At 39.6% G+C, this 20445-nt stretch overlaps 1 protein-coding gene across 5 annotated transcripts in view; it reads right to left on the bottom strand.

Annotated features, from left to right (window-relative positions):
* Positions 1-10046: 10046 nt before the first annotated feature.
* Positions 10047-20445, bottom strand: part of tc2n (tandem C2 domains, nuclear) — a 47313-nt gene continuing 36914 nt past the window's right edge. For 4 of the 5 annotated variants that reach the window (XM_008112912.3, XM_062968163.1, XM_062968158.1 and 1 more), the window contains 4 exons: positions 19507-19698; positions 18403-18517; positions 17478-17677; positions 10047-10715 (listed from right to left, as the gene is read on the bottom strand). In XM_008112912.3, the coding sequence (XP_008111119.1) occupies positions 10602-10715; positions 17478-17677; positions 18403-18517; positions 19507-19698 (621 nt within the window). In that variant the 3' untranslated portion in view covers positions 10047-10601. Of the gene's footprint in view, positions 10716-16480; positions 16512-17477; positions 17678-18402; positions 18518-19506; positions 19699-20445 lie in introns of all 5 variants that reach the window. The other variant, XM_062968162.1, reaches the window with a different exon arrangement.

Consider the following 20445-nt stretch of genomic DNA (forward strand, 5'->3'; position numbering starts at 1 on the left):
GATTTCATATCTGACAATGTTGTTACTGTAAGTTCATTTTATGCCATTTTATCTTTATTTGTAGTCAATTTGTTAGTAGCCAATGTTTGTTTAGTCAATGTTTTCAGTACACTGCAATGTTTTGGTGCTAAATTCGTAAATACAGTACAGTAGAATCTCACTTATCCAACGTTCTGGATTATCCAACGCATTTTTGTAGTCAATGTTTTCAACACATTGTGATATTTTGGTGCTAAATTCGTAAATACAGTAATTACTACATAGCATTAATGTGTTATGAACTACTTTTTCTGTCAAATTTGTTGTTTAACATGATGTTTTGGTGCTTAATTTGTAAAATCATAACCTATTTTGATGTTTAATAGGCTTTTTCTTAATCTCTCCTTATTATCCAACATATTCGCTTATCCAACGTTCTGCCGGCCCATTTATGTTGGATAAGTGAGACTCTACTGTAATTACTACATAGTGTTACCGTGTAATGAACTGCTTTTTCTGTCGATTTGTTGTAAAACATGATGTTTTGGTGCTTAATTTGTAAAATCATAACGTAATTTGACGTTTAATAGGCTTTTCCTTAATCCCTCCTTATTATCCAACATTTTTGGTTATTTATTTATTATTATTTATTTATTAGCGACATTTATATCTCACCCTTCTCACTCCGAAGGGGACTCAGGGCGGCTTACAAGTCATATGTACATACAATATATTATATTATTATATATTATAATATTATATATTATATTATTATTATTATTATCCAATGTTCTGCCGGCCTGTTTATGTTGGATAAGTGAGACTCTACTGTAATAATAATAATAATAATAATAATAATAATAATAATAATAATAATAACAACAACAACAACTTTATTTTTGTATCCTGCCTCCATCTCCCCGAAAGGACTCGGGGCGGCTCACATGAGGACAAGCCCAACAACACAAGTTAAAACACAGAACAATCAATTTAAAACATCATAACTACATAAAACTATATATATATATATATATATATTATTATTATTATTATTATTATTATTATTATTATTATTATTATTATCCAATGTTCTGCCGGCCTGTTTATGTTGGATAAGTGAGACTCTACTGTAATAATAATAACAACAACAACAACAACAACAACAACAACAACTTTATTTTTGTATCCTGCCTCCATCTCCCCGAAGGGACTCGGGGTGGCTCACATGAGGACAAGCCCAACAACACAAGTTAAAACACAGAACAATCAATTTAAAACATCAGAACTACATAAAACTATAAAAACACATCTTTATTAATGACTAACTTGGGTACCCGGTGATGCCCGGGTTATTTGAAAAGGGCCTTTTTGTTTTTTGGATGCGAGAAAGGACACCCCGAAAGTTGGATCTTCAAACTGCAAAAAACTGTTTATTGCATGGCCATAGCAACGACGACAAAAATGCATACAGAAATGCATTCAAAGTATTTGTCGCAACCTGAAAATGGGTTGCAAGGCTTTTTATCACTTTTACAGAAAGTAGAAAACACATTCTTATTGGCTTACAATGCTAATCCAGTTTGCTTGCCTCTTGAAAGGTTTTCCTTAAAGTGTTTTCTTTAAAGTGATTTCAATACACAGAGAATTGTGCTCCTAGACTCAATACTGTAGTGGATTACAAAAACACAAGTGTTGTTTTTTCTTTATTAACAGTTAAGGCAAAAGAAATAGGCAGAGGCTGAAAGACTGCTTCAGTGCATTAATGATTCCAGCTATGTGTTTTCCCCCCAATTGCTGTTCTCTGCTATGGACACTTTGTGGCAGCAGCGTACATCTTTGTTTTTCTTCCAAACCTAAAACATATCTACTCATCACCAACTCAGCATAAGACCTGAGGTATGTCTTCGTATATTACTATTCCATATTGTTGCCCCAGAATACTATAGAACAGGCACAGGCAAACTTGTGCCCTCCAGGTGTTTTGGATTGCAACTCCCACAATTTCTAACATCCGGTAGGCTATTAGGATTTGTGGGAGTTGCAGTCCAAAACAACTGGAGGACCCAAGTTTGCGTATGCCTGCTATAGATATATTATACTAGGTGGGCCAAAAGTCACCAAGGAGTTTAAATGTGGAGTACGGTAATTTATTTCTTTTATTGTTTTTAATTTACAGTAACATATACAGTATATATATAAAATTACATTACATGTAAATAAATCATTTTCCCACCAAAAGGCTATTAAAACATCACACATTTTGTGACTTTTGGTCCATCCTATATAATAAAAGCATTCTGGATTTGTATCTTTTTAATCAAAGGAAAAGCTCAATAGAAGTATACACTGAGATTTCAAGAAGTGCACAATGTAGGAAATCTTCTATTGCCTGCATTCCTTTAGCGCAGGCATGGGCAAACTTGGGCCCCGGTCCCAGCTGTTAGGAATTGTGGGAGTTGAAGTCCAAAACACCTGGAGGACCCAAGTTTGCCCATGCCTACACTAACAGCATTTTGAATAAATCCCACAGATTCCCAACATACTGCCCAAAGGTTATCACTTGGTACCGTATTTACCTATTTATTTCCCCATTGTCTCCTTATATATGAATTAGTTAAGGATCTGCTCTGCACCTGGGGTAGTTTTGCTCTTGGTATATCAAAATAAGGAGTAGAATGTTATTCCTGACAATACTCTTCTTTTTGTGATATTTCAAGTTTAATCTATTAATGTAATAAATGAGATAGTTGGCAATGGTATTAGTAATATTCTCCTTGAATTAGTATTTAATTTTCCTCCATGCTCAACTCTTCCTTTTGATACTTTGAAAACAATTCATCCATTCAGAGTGCTCTCAAAGCCTGTAGAGCTTGTCCTTTTCTAGTCTTATACAGATATTTGCACGTACAACATATGTTTGTCTGTGGGGAAAGTCTCCTTTAGTTGAGTTATAGCAGGATGTCTTTCAAGTCTGACCAAAAATGAACAGCTCTTTTAAGTATGTTGTGCATAAATATGCATGGCACTGTTCACTATTTGGCTTAGTTTGTGCAAGGAGTGTACTAACTGTGGTCTGTATTGATCTTGGCTTTATTTGGAAGTCAGAGAGATTTACTTTTGTGACATTTTTGTGACATGAATGTCAGGCAAATATAGTTTCTCTGCTTCTGAGCATGACAAAAATATATATATTTCTAATTGAAGATTTGCCTGAATGAATGTTTTTCCATTCAAATAATGTTTGAAAGAATATAAAAATGATGTGCTTGATTAATCAGCATCGGTCCACAAATTAAAAAAAACCCATAATCATCTAATGGTAAGAATGGTGAACAAGCATATTTTAATTTGCCTTTAGAACTTGCTGCAATCTCATTTGCCTTTAGAGTTGTCCCATCCGTTTCTGTGAAACCAGTCATGTTGTAGTAGTTCAGCCAGAGGCTGAAGACGGGTGGATTGTTTTATCAGAGGTTGTGAGTACTGACGGGTTTTCCAGTGAGGGAAATAAGGAGATTTTAGATCTGGTTTCTGCTTGAGAGAATGGGTCTGTGGCTGGTGAAAGTAAAACAGCTGCAGAGCAGAGAAGACCGGGAGATGCTGTGGCATCAAACAACAGGGAGGACCTTTCCCCTAATCATTCCTTAGCAATGCCAGATAAGGAACTGGAAGGGAGAGCTCTTTCCCCTGAGAACACATCTGAAGTTAGTAAAAGTTGGAGACTTGGTCTCCAGGAGGAGGGCACCAGATTAATGAGGTCAGAGAATTTGTGAGAAACAGAGCAGATGTCAAAGGCATGACTTCCTGGTTTGTGGGAGCCTTACATAAAGGGACTATTTGAGGGGCAGATCCGCATTACCGTGCGGATCTTGTATCTTGTTCCATGTCTATGTCTAAGATCCTTGGGAAAGTTTGATATCCATGTTCATGAATTCATCTTTTAAAAGAAGTTCTTGTATTCCTGTTTATGGATTTATGTCTATGTTTTGATTTGGGTTTTTTTTGGGGGGTTTTTTTTTTTTGCTATACCTTGTCCTTTTGAACAGAACTTTGTGGCATGGACTATTGCCTTTTGAATGCCTTTTTCCTATTGCTTTTTGGGACATTGCTTTTTATCTTATCTTTTACCTTTTGGCCTTTTTATATTTGCTTTTCTGAATAAACTGTTTAGTTAGTATTATTGGACTCCTGTGTGGTGCTGGGTGCAAAGGTGAATCCAGGCTAGAGTGCAACACATGACAGTCTATGTTGCCCAGAAACAAAAGAAGCAATTAGGAACTGGGGATAAAAGCCAAGAAAATATTCAACCCACATTTCTGAATCTCCATCTTGCCTATGCTGCCTTAATGTAAAAGTAATGTGGTCCTGGAAGGAACTGTGTTTTATATCCCCCCCTCCCAGGACTAACTTCTTCAGTAATAGTAACCTGAAGTATTACAGGTGCATGCTGTTTTATGCGACTAATGACTTTATCACACAAACTACTCCACTGGCCATGTTAATATGGATAGCAGACACATACCATGTTGAGCCCCTCAACATTGTACCTTTTTCATTACCGCAATTGCACTGAGCCACCAACTAGTGGTTCTGTAATTATACTGTAATACACCCCATAACCCCGTCTTCCAGCTCTACTGTTCCTTAATTTTTAATTTTAGTGCAATTGCACAATTCCAGCATTTAAAAACTAAACTAAAAATCAAGTATAAATAGAATATAAGTTTGAGAGGAGACAAATGTAAATAGCCATGTTTAAATATTTGAAAGGATGCCACATTGAGGAGCAGTGGAATACACATAGCATTGTGGGACAGGGACTGTTACCAAGGGTGAAAGTCTAGCTGCAATGCTGGTTCGCCTGCCTCATACAATAAAGTCCAAAGTTTATAAAGGGATTTCAGATTTACTGGAAGTCTGTATGTGCATCCGGGATTATTCAAGAAGCAGCTGTGTATATGATGTCACTGCTAACACTTGGCATCACCAGCTCATCACTCAATTCCTTTCACACCCTTCTTAAACAAAGCACTGGCACTGGGCCTGGCATGCTGTGTAACTGGATCTCTCAGCCAGCCATTAGACAGTAACAGGAACTCAGAATAAAAAAACTTTTCCTTTTCTAACTATAACTTCAGTCAATAAAACTATAATCGCAGTTGAGTCAACATGCACAACACGCACAGACACCTATCCCTATGCCTACAGCTCTTCATTGCAGATACAACATAAGACATTGTTTTTCTTTCTTACATAATGAAAGAAAGCTTGGCAGAGGCAACTATTAATATGTAGAAGAACTGCTTTATATTAATTTTCTTTAGGATAACAACTGTGATTATTTACCCATTACTATTAACTAACAAAACATCTGGATTCTACCTTCATGGTTTAAACATGCTGAGATTTACATTATCAACTGAACCCTCAGTTAAAAGCTGGATTTATTCCATTATGCCACATCAACTAAAGATTGATGGGTCTAACTCAGCCAAATTCCAAAGAGAACCTTGAAAAGAAGTGGATGGGAGAAGACACACAAGGAGGCAACAAAGCAGAAGAGAAAAATACACAATGAACTGATTTATATTTATAGTTCAAGAATGCTATCCTGATCTATTTCTCAGTGCAAAGTAAGGTGGGAAATTATATTCCAGTAATAGTTGGAATGGTGGTGATTTTCTATCTAAATGGAAAGACTTAACATTTTGGCATTGGCTCACATTTATCATAGTTAAGAAATATTTGAAAAAATATATTGAGGAAAGGAGAATTCAGGCTCAGGAATGAAATGCTCTTGGCAGGGCAGCTTGCAATGAAACAGCTCTTTAATAGGGAGATGGTTTATTTGATGTTTATATAATGTTGGTTTGGGAGAGATTGGCAGACTGGCAGACAGATCAAGTATTATTTCTTAAAGAATTAACATTGAGTAGCTAAATTAGTTGTAAATACTGGATACAAATGGTTTGGAATTTGCAGCCAAACTATATTGAGAATGCAAACAATTTGTAAAATGGTGCTGATGTTTTACTGTTACAGAAAACATGTAAGAAGCATAAAAAGGAGGAAGGAGATGGGAAAAAGAAGTACTGTTTTTTTTATATTTAGCATGTTCTTTTGTGGATATAAACCACAATGTAATGCAGAGTAATATCCTGGTCTCAGGATATAAAGCATATTTACAATTTTGGGAGTGGGATAGAATCTAATAGGATCAGAAAGATACAAACCATAAACTTTGCCCTAAATTTCAAAGGATTGCATAAGACGATACAGGATTTTTAGATCTTTACAGTAGGTTTTTGTAAGTCAGAGCACGGTCCAGGGTAACTCCCAAGTATTTTGGTGTGCTGCAATGCTCCAGTGGGATTCCTTCCCAGATAATCCTGAGAGCTTGAGATGCTTGTTTGTTCTTAAGGTGGAAAACAAATGTCTGTGTTTTACATGGATTAGGGATCAGCTGGTTTTCCCTGTAACAGGGAGTAAGAGCACCTAAAGCTTTGGAGAGCTTCTGTTCAATCATTTCAAAGCTCCCTGCTTGGGCAGTGATGGCACAATCGTCAGCACAGATGAAACTCTCTGTCCCTTCTGGAAGTGGCTGGTCATTTGTGTAAATGTTAAACATTGATGGAGCAAGCACGCTCCCCTGAGGGAGGCCGTTCTTCTGTTTTTGCCATCTGCTTCTCCAACCCTGGAATTCAACAAAAAAGCTCTCTGGACCATGCTGACTTACAAAAAGCACTGCTTTACTATCAAGCAAAAAGTGGGTGCTAGAAATAATATCGTATGAAAGCTGACTGGCACAACCTGGGGATCACAACCTGAGACAGTGAAAACATCTGCCCTTGCACTTTGCTACTCTGCTGCCTAATATGCATGCCCAGTGTGGGACACATCTCATCATGTTAAAACAGTGGATGTGGCTCTTAATGAGACATGCCACATTATCACAGGATGTCTACGTCCTACACTACTGGAGAAATTATACTGCTTAGCCAGCATTGCACCAACTGACATCTGCCAGGACTTAGCAGCCAACAATGAAAGGACCAAGGCATTGACATCTCCGGCCAATCCCCTGTTCGGATATCAGCCAGCATGCCAACACCTTAAATCAAGAAATAAATTTTTAAGATCTATAGAAATACTTGCAGGAACACCTCAGCAAGCGAGAGTCCAAAAGTGACAGGCTAAAACCCGGAACCTTAATCAGTGGCTGACGCCGGATGAGAGACTCCCGCCTGGGCACACAGAAGACTGGGCAACTCGGAAGGCGCTGAACAGACTGTGCTCTGGCACCATGAGATCCAAAGCCAACCTTAAGAAATGGGGCTACAAAGTGGAATCCGCAACATGCAACTGTGGGAAAGAAAAAACCACAAACCACCTACTGCAATGCATTCTGAGCCCTGCTACATGCACAATGGAAGACCTTCTAACAGCAACACCAAAGGCACTCCCAAGTGGCCAGCTGCTGGGAAGACATTTAGTATTAATGCCAAGTTTTTTTTCTTAAAAAATCTGTTTGCATATCCATTACACGTACCCTCGGTTCGCTTCTGAGATGAGAAATAAATAAAGTAGGTTATTTAGTGTTGATGTGTGAGGCAATGATTCTAACAACCAAAAGTTAATTTTATTAGGTCCAAAAGTCCCTGAGGTTCCCTCTGTTACAAGTAGTAGTCAGGACTCTTATATTAATACATGTATTGTGCCATGAAGTCATTGTTTTTGTTCATACCTCAGCTAATGGACTGAAATTAGACTATAATTCAATTTAGCTATCTCTCTTTTAAGTCTTCCTTTGTAGTTTCCTTGTGGAAGGATTGTAACCTTCAAATTTCATGTTTGTTCAGGAGTGTTGAAATGTTCTGCTACTGGTTTTGGGGTATTGCCATTTCTAATGTCCAGTTTGTGTCCATTTCTCCTCTTGCGCAGACTGTCCTGTTTTTCCAATGTTGCTTGTGGAGGAGCACTGCCAGCGTAAGATGGCAAATATCACACTGGTCAAAAGAGCTGCAGCTAGACTGATCCTTGGTAGACTAGTTCCTTCCAGTGTCCTAGCATCAGCAGATGAATACATTTTAACTTTGGAAGGCATTTGAAAACATATGTTTATGGTGAAAGGGCTTTTAGTAATGCTCTATAATCTGTGTTTCTCAAACTCTAATCCTCCAGGTGTTTTGCACTTCAGCTCCCAGAAACTGAGGTCAAAAAACCTCAAAAACTAGAGTTTGGGAAACTGCTCTATATAGCCTGAGTGTATACTTTTAACTTTCTTAATAACTTACTGTGGTTATATTTTAACTTTCTGTCTGACATAAGCTTTTATTTGTATGTGTTTTAACTTCTGTAAACAGTTGAGCCCAAAGGCTTGGAAAATGCAAGATATAAATTAAATAACAATAAGAATATTGTAGCACCTTATATAAGTAACCTCTTGACCAGTGATTCCCAAAGTGGGCGCTACCGCCCCCTGGCAGGCGCTGCAGTAATCCAGGGGGGCGGTGATCGCACCTATTAGGTCATGGGGGCGGGGTCAGGGGAGGGGCGGGGCCTCTTCCCAAGTGCCGGAGATAGGGCTAAGCACCTGAGGCGCCTGTTAGGACACAGGAGGTGGAGATAGAAGAGTGGGCGTGGCTTCTTCCCAAGAGCCTGAGACAGGGCTGAGAATCTATACCTCTCCTGAGGCATTTGTTAGGAGACAGAGGGCGGAGCTAAGGAAGGGGGCGGGGCCTCCTTCCAAGAGCCTGAGACAGGGCTGAGCATCTATACCTTTCCTGAGAGGCCTTTTAGGACTAAAGGGCAGGGCTAGGGGCAGGGCCTCTTCCCAAGTGCGTGAGATAGGGCTGAGCCTCTGTATACCTCCCCTGAGGCGCTTGTTAGAACACGGGGGCGGGGTATAGAGGTTCAGCCCCATCAGGCATTTGGGAAGAGGCCCCTCCCCCTCCTCTAGCCCCATCCCGTGTTCTGACAGGCACCGCAGGACAGGGATAGAAGCTCAACCCTGCCTCAGAGCTTGTAACTCCGTCTATCCCACTCCTGGCCGCCCATTTGTGGCCCCACTCACCTCACCTCCCCCTCCCAGCCCTGCATCTTGGACTAGGGGAGAGGCTCAGCCCCACCCTCTTGAGCAGGAGCCACGCCCACCCTTCTAAGCCACACCCCCTTTCCAGGGGGCGCTGAGTAATATTTTTTCTTGAAAGGGGGCGATAAGCCAAATAGGTTTGGGAACCACTGCTCTAGACAGTAGAGAAGACATATGTTTGTCTTAGCCAGTCCAACTGACCTCATGCTCTCTAATTCCAGCTAGCTGCAATCTTCACAAAAACACATCAATTCAGCTATTCATTGGATATGAGCTCACAAATTCACCACAGAATCAGAGATTTGGAACAGACCACAAGAGCCATCCAGACCACAGGTCATCTAGCCTGTTTAAAATTTTCCAGAGGAGGAGACTCCACCACACTCCCAGGCAGCATATTCCACTGCCGAATAGTTCTCACCATCATGAAGTCCTTCCTAATGTTATGGTGGAATCTTTTTTCCTGCAATTTGAATCTATGAAAGATTCTTGAAATATTCATATTGAAATATTTGTAGAGAGTGAAACATTGAAATAATTTATTGTTTATTTATTTCAATGTTTCACTCTCTTAAACTTAAATTACAACAATTGGCATAACTTTCTGAACAGGATGTGCCCACTAAATGCTACAACTTCCTACTACAAATCCCTGTTAGTGTTGTCAATGGTCAGGAGGGATGGAGGTTAAAGCCTGATGTATCTGGAGGGCACTAAATTATGGAATTCTGACAAGAGACCTTTAAATCAAAATCTTGATTCCTGTCCTCTATTTGTTTCTGATTCAGTATACCCACCTCTTGGAGGATCTGTTGTTAAAGTAACATCTCTGTTCACCATAGTGGGTTGAACATTAGGTCCAAGATGCAAGAATAGTAACTGCACATTTCAGTTTTGAAAAAGTGTAGAATGGTGGTAAATTACCTTAGCATGGCAAGAGGTGCCATTCTATCTCCCACCCCCTTAAATTCCGACACCATTATGTCACCATACATGCTTTGAGTTTATTTCAAGGTTTTTAAAACACAGTTGCTTCCTGCTTATTTGTTGTTCACCATGAAGATAGAACTAGCAAGAGCATACTCTTCCAAAGCTTGAGAAGTAAAATGGTAGCTAAGGCACTGTTTTCAAAATGATAAAGGGTTAAAGTCTTCCCGAAGAAAAATACATCCAAATATAAGCTGAATTAAATCTAAGAATATTAACTTTTTCTAAAATGAACATAAATATGCAATCACCCCAGTTTTTTTTTTAGGATGACCATAAATATACAAAAAGTCCATTGGCAATCATTACATACAATAAAAGCCAGGCAGTTAACCTTGCCACTCGCAAAGGTGGGCTCTGACTTCCATTAACATTTCCAGGATTTTGCCTGTTGTCAATTTTCTCCAGCACAACATTTTCCTCTCCAGAAGTGACACTGTGCAGTCCATATGTCCTTTTTCTCTTAACTGATGGCTGTTCGTTTTAAACATCTATAGAAGTCTTTCGGGTAAAGTCCTGTTCATGAGCCAATGAATCACCCATAGCATCAGCATGCTGAACTAACATTGTGCCATTTGACAACAACCTTCTCTGGATTGGTAATTGTGTCTTGCCACTGAGCAGCTGCTTCAAAACTGTTACTGTCACTACTTAGCCAGACCTGCATAGGAGAAAAAGAAGAGGGAATAGTACCAAGAAACATTTCACACATACCATGCACAACATTTATTTTGATTCCTTGATAAACAAAATGACTACATCAGTTTGGACTTTAAACGGAGAACAGAAAGGATGCCAAAAAGATCAGGAATATAGTTTAAGCAATGGACTAGGACTCTGGGATAGTAGGATTCAAATCCCCACTCAGCCATGGAACCCACTTTGTAACTATGGGCAGATGACTTTCTCTCAGCCTCAAGAGAACAGCAGTGACACACTTTTGAATACATCTTGCCAGGAAAACCCTATGAAAAGTTTGCCATGAGTTGAAATCTCCCTGCAGCTAACAACGGATTTTAAAAAACATGTACTTATCCAACATTCTGGATTATCCAACACATTTTTGTAGTCAATGTTTTCAATACATTGTGATATTTTGGTGCTAAATTCATAAATACAGTAATTACTACATAGCATTAATGTGTAATGAACTACTTTTTCTGTCAAATTTGTTGTATAACATGATGTTTTGGTGCTTAATTTGTAAAATCATAACCTATTTTGATGTTTAATAGGCTTTTTCTTAATCTATCCTTATTATCCAACATACTTGCTTATCCAACGTTCTGCCAGCCAGTTTAATTTGGATAAGTGAGACTCTACTGTATCTTGCTATTTGCTTTAATATTCTGCCACTTGCAGTGGACATGTCTTATGTTCATATTTGTATTGTATTATGTTGACTGTTTGAATAAAATTTTTAAAATTCAAATATATCAAATGGGATGTGGAAATTACTTTCATCTACAGTAGAGTCTCACTTATCCATGCTAAACGGGCCGGCAGAAGCTTGGATAAGCGAATATCTTGGATAATAAGGAGGGATTAAGGAAAAGCCTATTAAACATCAAATTAGGTTAGGATTTTACAAATTAAGCACCAAAACATCATGTTATACAACAAATTTGACAGAAAAAGTAGTTCAATATGCAGTAATGTTATGTTGTAATTACTGTATTTACGAATTTAGCACCAAAATATCACGATATATTGAAAACATTGACTACAAAAATGGCTTGGATTATCCAGAAACTTGGATAAGTGAGGCTTGGATAAGTGAGACTCTACTGTATTTTGGCATTGAGGTTTCAATTTTTTTTACTATAGAAAGACTATCTTTTATGCACAATAATTACAAATTCAAACAGATACTGTGGATCAAAAAAAATATCAACAGATAAACACAATTAGTGTTCCATTTTGAAACATGTCCAGCAAAACATTAAATCATTATCTGATAGAATTAAAGGCTTGCATGTGTGGTATGAACAATAGGCCTTTTAGTTTATACAGTGACAAAGATACCTTCAGTTCAAACAAGTGCTAAATAATACTTTACAAATATTTATATATTCATTCATTGTTTTGCTTGCTCATCACTGTGCAGTTTGTTTTAAGATTTATGAATTACCACTGATGAAAAACAACTTTGTTCTTACAAGCTTTGCCATTTGCTTCTTGCATGTTACTGTGTCAAAATTTGACATCTTGGTGTTTGTTCAAAATACTGACAATGAAAATGATGTAACTCCTAGCATTAAGAGGAATATTTTGCAGCATTAGACAGCTTGATTGACATGAAATACTACATCTAAAAAAATGTTGAAGGTGCTTAAAATACCTGTCAAACTTAGATTGGAATTCTGTATCAGCTGATCCTTGACTAAATAACTTCTCCTGGCTCAATCTTTACAAATTTGATGGTAACATCATTCCATTGCTTACCAGCAGAATGGACTTCTAATGTAACTGATTCCCATTAAATATTTATTTCATGTCAAAAGCATTGCATAACAAAATACATTTTAAAATGATGAAAAGGAAAAAAAAAAGGAAATCACAAGCACCTAAATAGTTTTAGACCAAAAGCGGGCAACAGCAACCGCATTGTCCGTAGCTTTAAGCAACTCCTCCTCTGTACATGAGGCAGGACATTGTGGGCAAGCATACATATGCAGAGTTGTTCGTTCTGCTCCACAGTCACACAAGGTGGAGGATTCCTCCAGGTAGTGCCACCCAGGGCCGGCCCCACCATAGAGGCCACGTGACGCCGCCGCCTCGGGCGCAGGTCCCGGGGGGCGCCGTCAGGCTGGGCGGGAGGCGGGGCACCGCTCTGACGGTGCCCCGCCGCCCAACCAGTGCGCCCTGGCCTTGTGGCTCCCTCTTTCGCCGCCCGGGAAGGGGAGGAGGGATCCCCTCCTCCCCTCCCCGGGCGGCGAAGCCTCCCTCTTTCCAACCCTGGCCGCGCCTCCCACGCTGCGTGGGAGGCGGGGCCAGGGCGAATAGCATGGGAGGCGGGGCCATCCCTGGCCCCGCCTCCCACCCAGCGTGCCCTGGCCCCACCTCCCATGCAGCGTGGTAGGCGGGGCCAGGACACGCTGGGTGGGAGGCGGGGCCAGGGCGCAGGAGGCGGGGCCGGCGGGGGGCGCTTTTCAGCACCCCCGCTTAATATTTAAATTTATCTCCGACCGGCCCTGGTGCCACCTTGCCAAGTTGTCTTTAGATCTGCCCTCTCCACTTCTGAGTCTGTTCAGGGACTTCCAAGTTGCCCATTCTTGGTTTGCTCCTGAAGGAGGACCCTCATGGGGGGCCATCCAGTTAGAATTGCCAGGTTTAGCTGCCCAGAGGGACACTCTTGCTGTTGCTGGAGGAACATCAAGGAGTGGTGGTTCTCATGAAGCCCTTCCTTTATTTGAGTCTGGTGGGAGGAGGCTTTTAGTCATGCAATGGGTGGCTTTCACAATGTTCGACCTTATTTCTCTCGCAGTTAGCAGCAACTTCCCGTCGCATGTCAGGAGGGGCAATGCTAGCTAACTTGTAGAGTTTATCAGCAGGTGTAGGTTTAAGGCATCCTGTGATTATTCTGCATGTTTCGTTTAGTGCTATGTCCACCTGCTTCACATGGGCAGACTTTTGCCAGACAGGACAGGCGTACTCAGCAGTTGAGAAAGACAAGGCCAGGGCTGATGTTCTTATTATTTGTGGGTCTGCACCCCATGCGCTGCCAGTCAGTTTCCGCAGGATGTTGTTGTGTGCAGTTACTTTGTGCTTGGTGTTCATGCAGTATTTCCTATATGTTAGTGTTCAATCTAAGGTGACCACCAAGATATTTAGGATGGAAACAGTGTTCGAGCTCTTGGCCTTCCCAAGTAACTTTCAGTTTCCTGTTGGCTTCACGGTTACATAGGTGGAAAGCACACACTTGTGTCTTGGCAGGGTTAGACTTCAGGTGGTTCTCTTTGTAGTAGCTGGAGAGATCTTTCAAGGCATTAGTGAGTTGGTTTTCAACTGTTTCAAAATCTTTCGCTTGTGTTGTAAGGCCAAGGTCATCAGCATATATAAAACTCTTTGTGAGTGGTGGTAGTGGCTGATCGTTCGTGAAGATGCTAAATTTATTTCTTTATATTTATTTATTAAAACATTTATATCCTGCCCTTCTCACCCAACAGGGGACTCAGGGCGGCTTACAATAAAACACACATATAAAAACTGTACAGTACATTATAAATCAGATTAAAAATTATTAGCTTACATCAACATTCATAAACACATTCTAAAATACAAATAGGCGTGTTCAAGGTCGGTGCAAGAACGCTGCCTTAGGGTAAACCATTCTTTTGCCTCTTCCATCTGCTTTTCCGGCCCTGAAACTCCACATAGAAGCTGCGGTTTTCTAGGAGGGTCTGGACAGTTTTTGTAAAGTCAAAGTCCCGGGTGATATGGTAGACTTTATGCAGCATTTTTCTATGTTGCACCGTGTCATAGGCTGCCGTAAGGTCCACAAAAACTGTTCCCGTAATGCAGCCTTTCTCATAGCCTTCCTCGATATGCTCAGTCAGATGAAGAATTTGACCTGTACAGTTTTTCCCTGGTCTGAAACCTGCTTGTTGTGCAATAAGCTTGGGTTCGATAACAGGTCCTAGTCGATTTAATAGCATCCTCTCATAGACTTTATATAGATGACATAAGAGGGAGATTGGTCGGTAGTTCTTGGCATTGGAGGCATCTTTACCAGGTTTTAAAATGGCAATGATCTTAGTTTTCCTCCATGCTCTGGGAATCTGTTTGTGTGCCAAGAATTGATTCCACCCCAAAAGCATTGGATGAATGGATGAATACTAAAAGTCTTTATCAAGACCACTGCTAACGATTCTGTCTATTAATATAGAAGGTTTGTCACTTGCTAAGGAAGAACTATTAGCCAAAATGTCTGAGGACATTTCGTGTGACATCCTATGTATACAGGAAATACACAGAGACATCACAATGAGAAGACCAAAAATTCTTGGAATGCAACTGGCAGTGGAACGACCTCACAGACAATATGGCAGTGCCGTTTTTGTACGATCCGATGTAGCAATCTCTGCAAATTCCCTCACAGAAGTGAACAACATTGAAATCTTATCTGTGGAACTTGATAGTTGCATCGTATCATCACTCTATAAACCATCTGGGGCTGATTTCTATTTTATGCCCCCAACCAATTGCCACAATCATGACGTCCATTTTGTTGTGGGAGATTTCAATAGCCATAGCTGTGTCTGGGGCTATGACGGAGATGATAGAAATGGCGAAGCAGTTCTAACGTGGGCTGACAATAATAGAATGAGCCTCCTCCATGACAGTAAATTACCACCATCTTTCAATAGCGGCCGATGGAAGCGTGGTTATAACCCTGATCTGATTTTTGTAAAGGAAAGCATAATCCACCAATGCATCAAAAGGGTATTAAACACGATACCTAACACACAACACAGACCAATATACTGCGTAGCATATGCAGCTGTAAGACCAAAAAGTGTCCCATTCCGCAGAAGATATAACTTCAATAAAGCTAACTGGACAAAGTTTACAGAGACCTTGAAAGCTGCTATTTCTGATATAGAACCATCTATAGAAAATTATGACCTGTTTGTAGAAGCTGTGAAAAGATCCTCAAGGCTCTCAATCCCTAGAGGCTATCACACAAGCTACCTACCAGGCCTAAACGAAGAATCGCTAAATCAGCTACAGGAATATCTCAGACTATTTCAAGAGAATCCATACAGTGATGGGACTATAGCAGCAGGCCAAAAACTATCTACAGCCTTAGCTAACGCTAAGAAAGACCGTTGGATAGAGCTGCTTGAGAACCTTGACATGTCCAAGAGTAGCCAAAAAGCCTGGCAATTGCCGAGACACCTGGATAGTGACCCTCTGGTCAACCATGTACACGCAAACGTGACACCAGACCAGATAGCTCACCAGCTAATTCAGAATGGGAAAACCAAATGCAGCAGAATAAAGATGAAAATCAACAGGGTGCCAGAACTTGAAACCCACCAATTGTCTTCTCCTCTAAACCTGAAAGAACTCAGAGAAGCCATCAAGCGATGTAAGACTGGTAAAGCATCTGGCCTAGATGACCTGATGATGGAGCAAATCAAACACTTGGGCCCCAAAGCTGAAAACTGGCTTTTGAAATTCTACAATCAATGCTTGGCACACAAAATAACAGTTAAAAGCAACAATTACATTTAATAAAGATTAACCATTTCCTGTTAGTTTTATGTTTAATTTGAAAAACAGATTAAGTGTTTTATTGATTTATCAGGGAGACGACAATCCTATTTTCTCGTAGGGTGGGATGGGTGACTTTGATATTATTTTGGGATCCTGAATTTCTATATGAAGCAACACTTGAAAATACAGTTTTGTCCTACTTACTTGAAATAGCAGTACAAGCTGGTATTTCCTCCTTCATAGTTGCAATGACAGCATGTAAACAGATACAGCTTTTTAAAATTAAAACTATTAACCAGTTTATCCATAAGTTGTTTCATTTATGAATCTTAAGAAGTCTTTGACTGTCTTGACTGTCAGTAGGGCTGGTATTTAATTTTAGGGTTACAAATCCACTAGCTTAGCTGAACACAGAAGCTAAAACCCCAGTGGTGTTACTACATGACAAAAGACTTGCCATCCTTCTCCACTCTGTAGGAAAAGCATGCATTTCCAACAGTGCTGTGATAGAAGTGAAAATTGAAGACAGACAAGTAAAATGCATAGAATCTAGAATTTCCCAACATTCGCAATCATGATGGAGATGGAATGTAAGATATAGAAAGCCCATGGGAAGGATCGGAATGAGTAATGTTTGGACTAGTGGGATTAGGAACAAGATAATACATTTTTCCAGATAAATTTTATTTGCTTCATCTAAACAGAGAATTTTTAATGTTATCAATACCAAAATTGCCTAAAGTACTGTATAAACATATGCATAAGTTGTAATGTCATTATTTCATTACACATCATACAGAATTGTACAAATTATATATTGAATTCAAATTCATAATTAGGGTAGTCTTTGAGATTTTTGTTCACTTAAATGAACAAATTGGTGGCTTACTCCTCCTCCCTCTTCTCTAGGCAAACCAACCTGCCTTGTCAAACATTATTTACAGGCACTGATAGTACTTTGCTCCTTCTCCCTCTTCACCACCCAAGAAGAGAGGAATCCTTAATCCCTAATCAAAGCACTGGTGGAAAAGTTCCACTAAATACTTTGGCCAGAATCCAATGTAAGGGAGCATGGTCCAAGCCCAACATCATTTGGCTTACAAAGAGCTGCACTTGAGAGCATGTGAATTTACCCCAATACTATGTCCCCACCCCTGCCCCAGAACCACCTCCTTGAGTTAGGTGGAGAAAATAAACTAACCTGTCCAACAAAGTGTTTTCTTCTCACTGACGTCCTGCTGTAGAGTTTGATGAGAAAGTTTATACCACATTCATTCTGGCTCACTGGAAAAATCATAGTTTCCCCCCATTTCACTTGACCATTAGTAGATTTCAGTAGTCGAGTCTTTTTTTTATCAATCAGTCCTTCAGTGCTAAGCTTGGAAACCTTTACATAAAAATCTAGAACAAAAGAAATTAGTTGCAAAATTATTTCAAAAATATTTCCCCAATGTATAATTTAAAAACAGGAAGTACAAAAATGTATGCTAATGTTCATTAAAACAAATCATTACAAAATTGGAATGTGTAATAAAATGTAACATAATATAGCTACTGCGATGAACAATAAAGACACTGCAAAAATCCAACTGCTTCCTTACTAGTAATACTTTTCAGAACCACATATGGACCACAGTTTATAGATATTAATGTTTGAGCACTGAACTATGATTTTGGAGACCAGACTTTGAATGTCTACTTGGCCATGGAAACCTACTGGATTATCCTGAGCAAGTCACAATCTCTCAATCTCAGAGGATGGTTAGGGCAACTGCCCATGAACAAATCTTGCCAAGAAAACCCCATGATAGGCTCACTTTACGGTCCTGATTAGTTAGAAATGACTTGAAGACATACAGCAACATACAGCTGTTCTTACATGGCATTATCAATAAGTTTGCGGCTGATTTGAAAGAGCAAACAAGTCAACATGGCTTCATAACAAATAAACTGTAATCTAGCAAGGTAACCACTGGAATTAGCACTGACATCAGTACAAAAAAAATAAAATAGCAGTGCATTGCGAAGATTATATTAAACACTGATAATGACTGAACTACATGGGATCTACTCCACCGAAGCCCAAAATATTTAGAAAAGGACAAACAAAATACTGCAATACTTACTTAAAGAGAGTGGTGTGGATGAGCTTGGAAGGTTCTGTGCTTCAAGAATTTGCAACTGGATCCGGCAGTTTACTGCTTGAAAACAGGTGCCTATTTTCAGTTCTGCAGAACTTGCCTGTACAGACAGTGAGAGAGCAAATATATGTTATTTTTGTATCTGAGACAGTTTTCAGAAATCAGAAACAAAACCTTTTATTATACAGATGTTAAATGACATACAATAGTTTTGACACAAAAAGAATGTGAATATAGTCATAGCATCCACTTGCTGGTTTTCTAGTCTGATTACCAAGCTAACAGACCATTGTGCGTATTTTGGCCATAAAAGCTGGGAGACTCCTGTTCAATCCCCTGGCCATTGTCCTGCGGGGTTTTAAAAATTCCCATCTAGCCAACTTCTGTCAGAAGGGAAGCAGGTTCCTAAAATTTATTTAATTGTATTATTTTGCATTGGGTCTTAGAAAATGAAGAAACAGCATGACCTTCCCATTCAAAATGTTAAAGTGGCAAGACATAATTAAAATCTATCAGCCATCACTTAGGGTGAATATACCCTTAAATCAATTCCATAGGAATGTCTTCACCCCTACTGCTTGCATGCCTGTTTGTAAATTAATTTTCTTCTATATTATAAACATAGCCAAGATCAGGTATTGAAACTGTTTATTGCTGTCAATTCCAGCTCCACCAGTTTCAGATTCCATACAGGTTATAACTTAGTTAAAACTTTATAGTGTTTTCGTCAAACTCTTAGCATGATTATTATATGTAGAACTAAAGTACCTTAAGACAGCTGTTCTGTTTCAGCATAACGTTATTTTATGGTGTTTGCTGTAGTTGTCTATCTTTAAGTCATTTCTGACTTACAGAGAACTTAAGGCAGAACACAGACCATGATGGGGTTTTATTGGTAAAGTTTGTTCAAAGGGGCTTTGCCTCTGCCTATCTCTGAGGCTGAGAGTGTGTGGCTTACACAAGGTTCATGGTCAAGTGCATTATTTATAATGTATACTTTCAGGATCCGGGCAGAATAAGACTTGTCTCACATGATATCAATTCCAAACAACTTTAAAAGCACCCTCAAACACGAACACATAAACTTACTGAAGATTTGGAAGGAGGTGTGATCATCAACCAGTGCTCTGTTTCTTGTGAACTGAGCTGTCGCAGTGACAAAGTGCATTCTCCTAAGGTTTTCTTCCTGGGAGACTGAGCTTGTACTTTGAGCACTAGTCTTACGGTCTGCAGGAGTTGCAATTTGATAGCAAACACAAAGGTTTCCATAAATGCTATGTCCTAGAAGGAAATAATAATCCATCACAAAAATGAACTCTAAAATTCTAAAATTGGAGAGGAGAGAGAAGCAGCCAGGTGTACCTCCATTATGCCAGGTCCCAAGCTGCTTAAGGGAAGAGGAGAGGGACACACCTCCCTTATACTCATGGGCTCTGACAGCACCTTCCTCCAGTTTGTCAGCTGACAGTTGCCTGACCAGCCACTTAGTAAGAAACAGGGTTCCGTTTTGTCTCCCATTCTGTTTAACATATACATGAAACTGGCTGGGAAAGGTCATCCAGAATTTTGGAGTGTGCTGCCACTCTATATGCAGATGACACCCAACTCTGCTACACCTTCCCACCTAAAGCCAAGGAAGCTGTCCTGACCCTAAACCAGTGTCTGTCTTCAGTAATTGATTGGATGAGTGCAAACAAATCGAAACTTAATACAGACAGAGGTGTTCCTGGTCAGTCGGAAGGCAGATCATGGAATAGGGATCCAGCATGTGCTGGATGGGGTTACACTCCCCCTGATGACACCAACACTGATCTTACAGGTTTTTTTTCAAGTTTGCAAGGAACAATTACATGGGATAGTGACATGTTTGATGCACTGAACTGAGAAATCTGCTGTATTTATAGAAGATGCTATATCAACAATTGGAATGATTATATGTATGATCAAGTGTTCTTAGACATTACGGGAATTATGACTAAGCAAGTAACAAGAATGAAAAAACGGGACATTACAAATAGATGGAAGGTC

The sequence above is a fragment of the Anolis carolinensis genome, chromosome 1 (assembly GCF_035594765.1).
Source record: "Anolis carolinensis isolate JA03-04 chromosome 1, rAnoCar3.1.pri, whole genome shotgun sequence".
In the NCBI taxonomy this organism is placed as follows: Eukaryota; Metazoa; Chordata; class Lepidosauria; order Squamata; family Dactyloidae; genus Anolis; species Anolis carolinensis.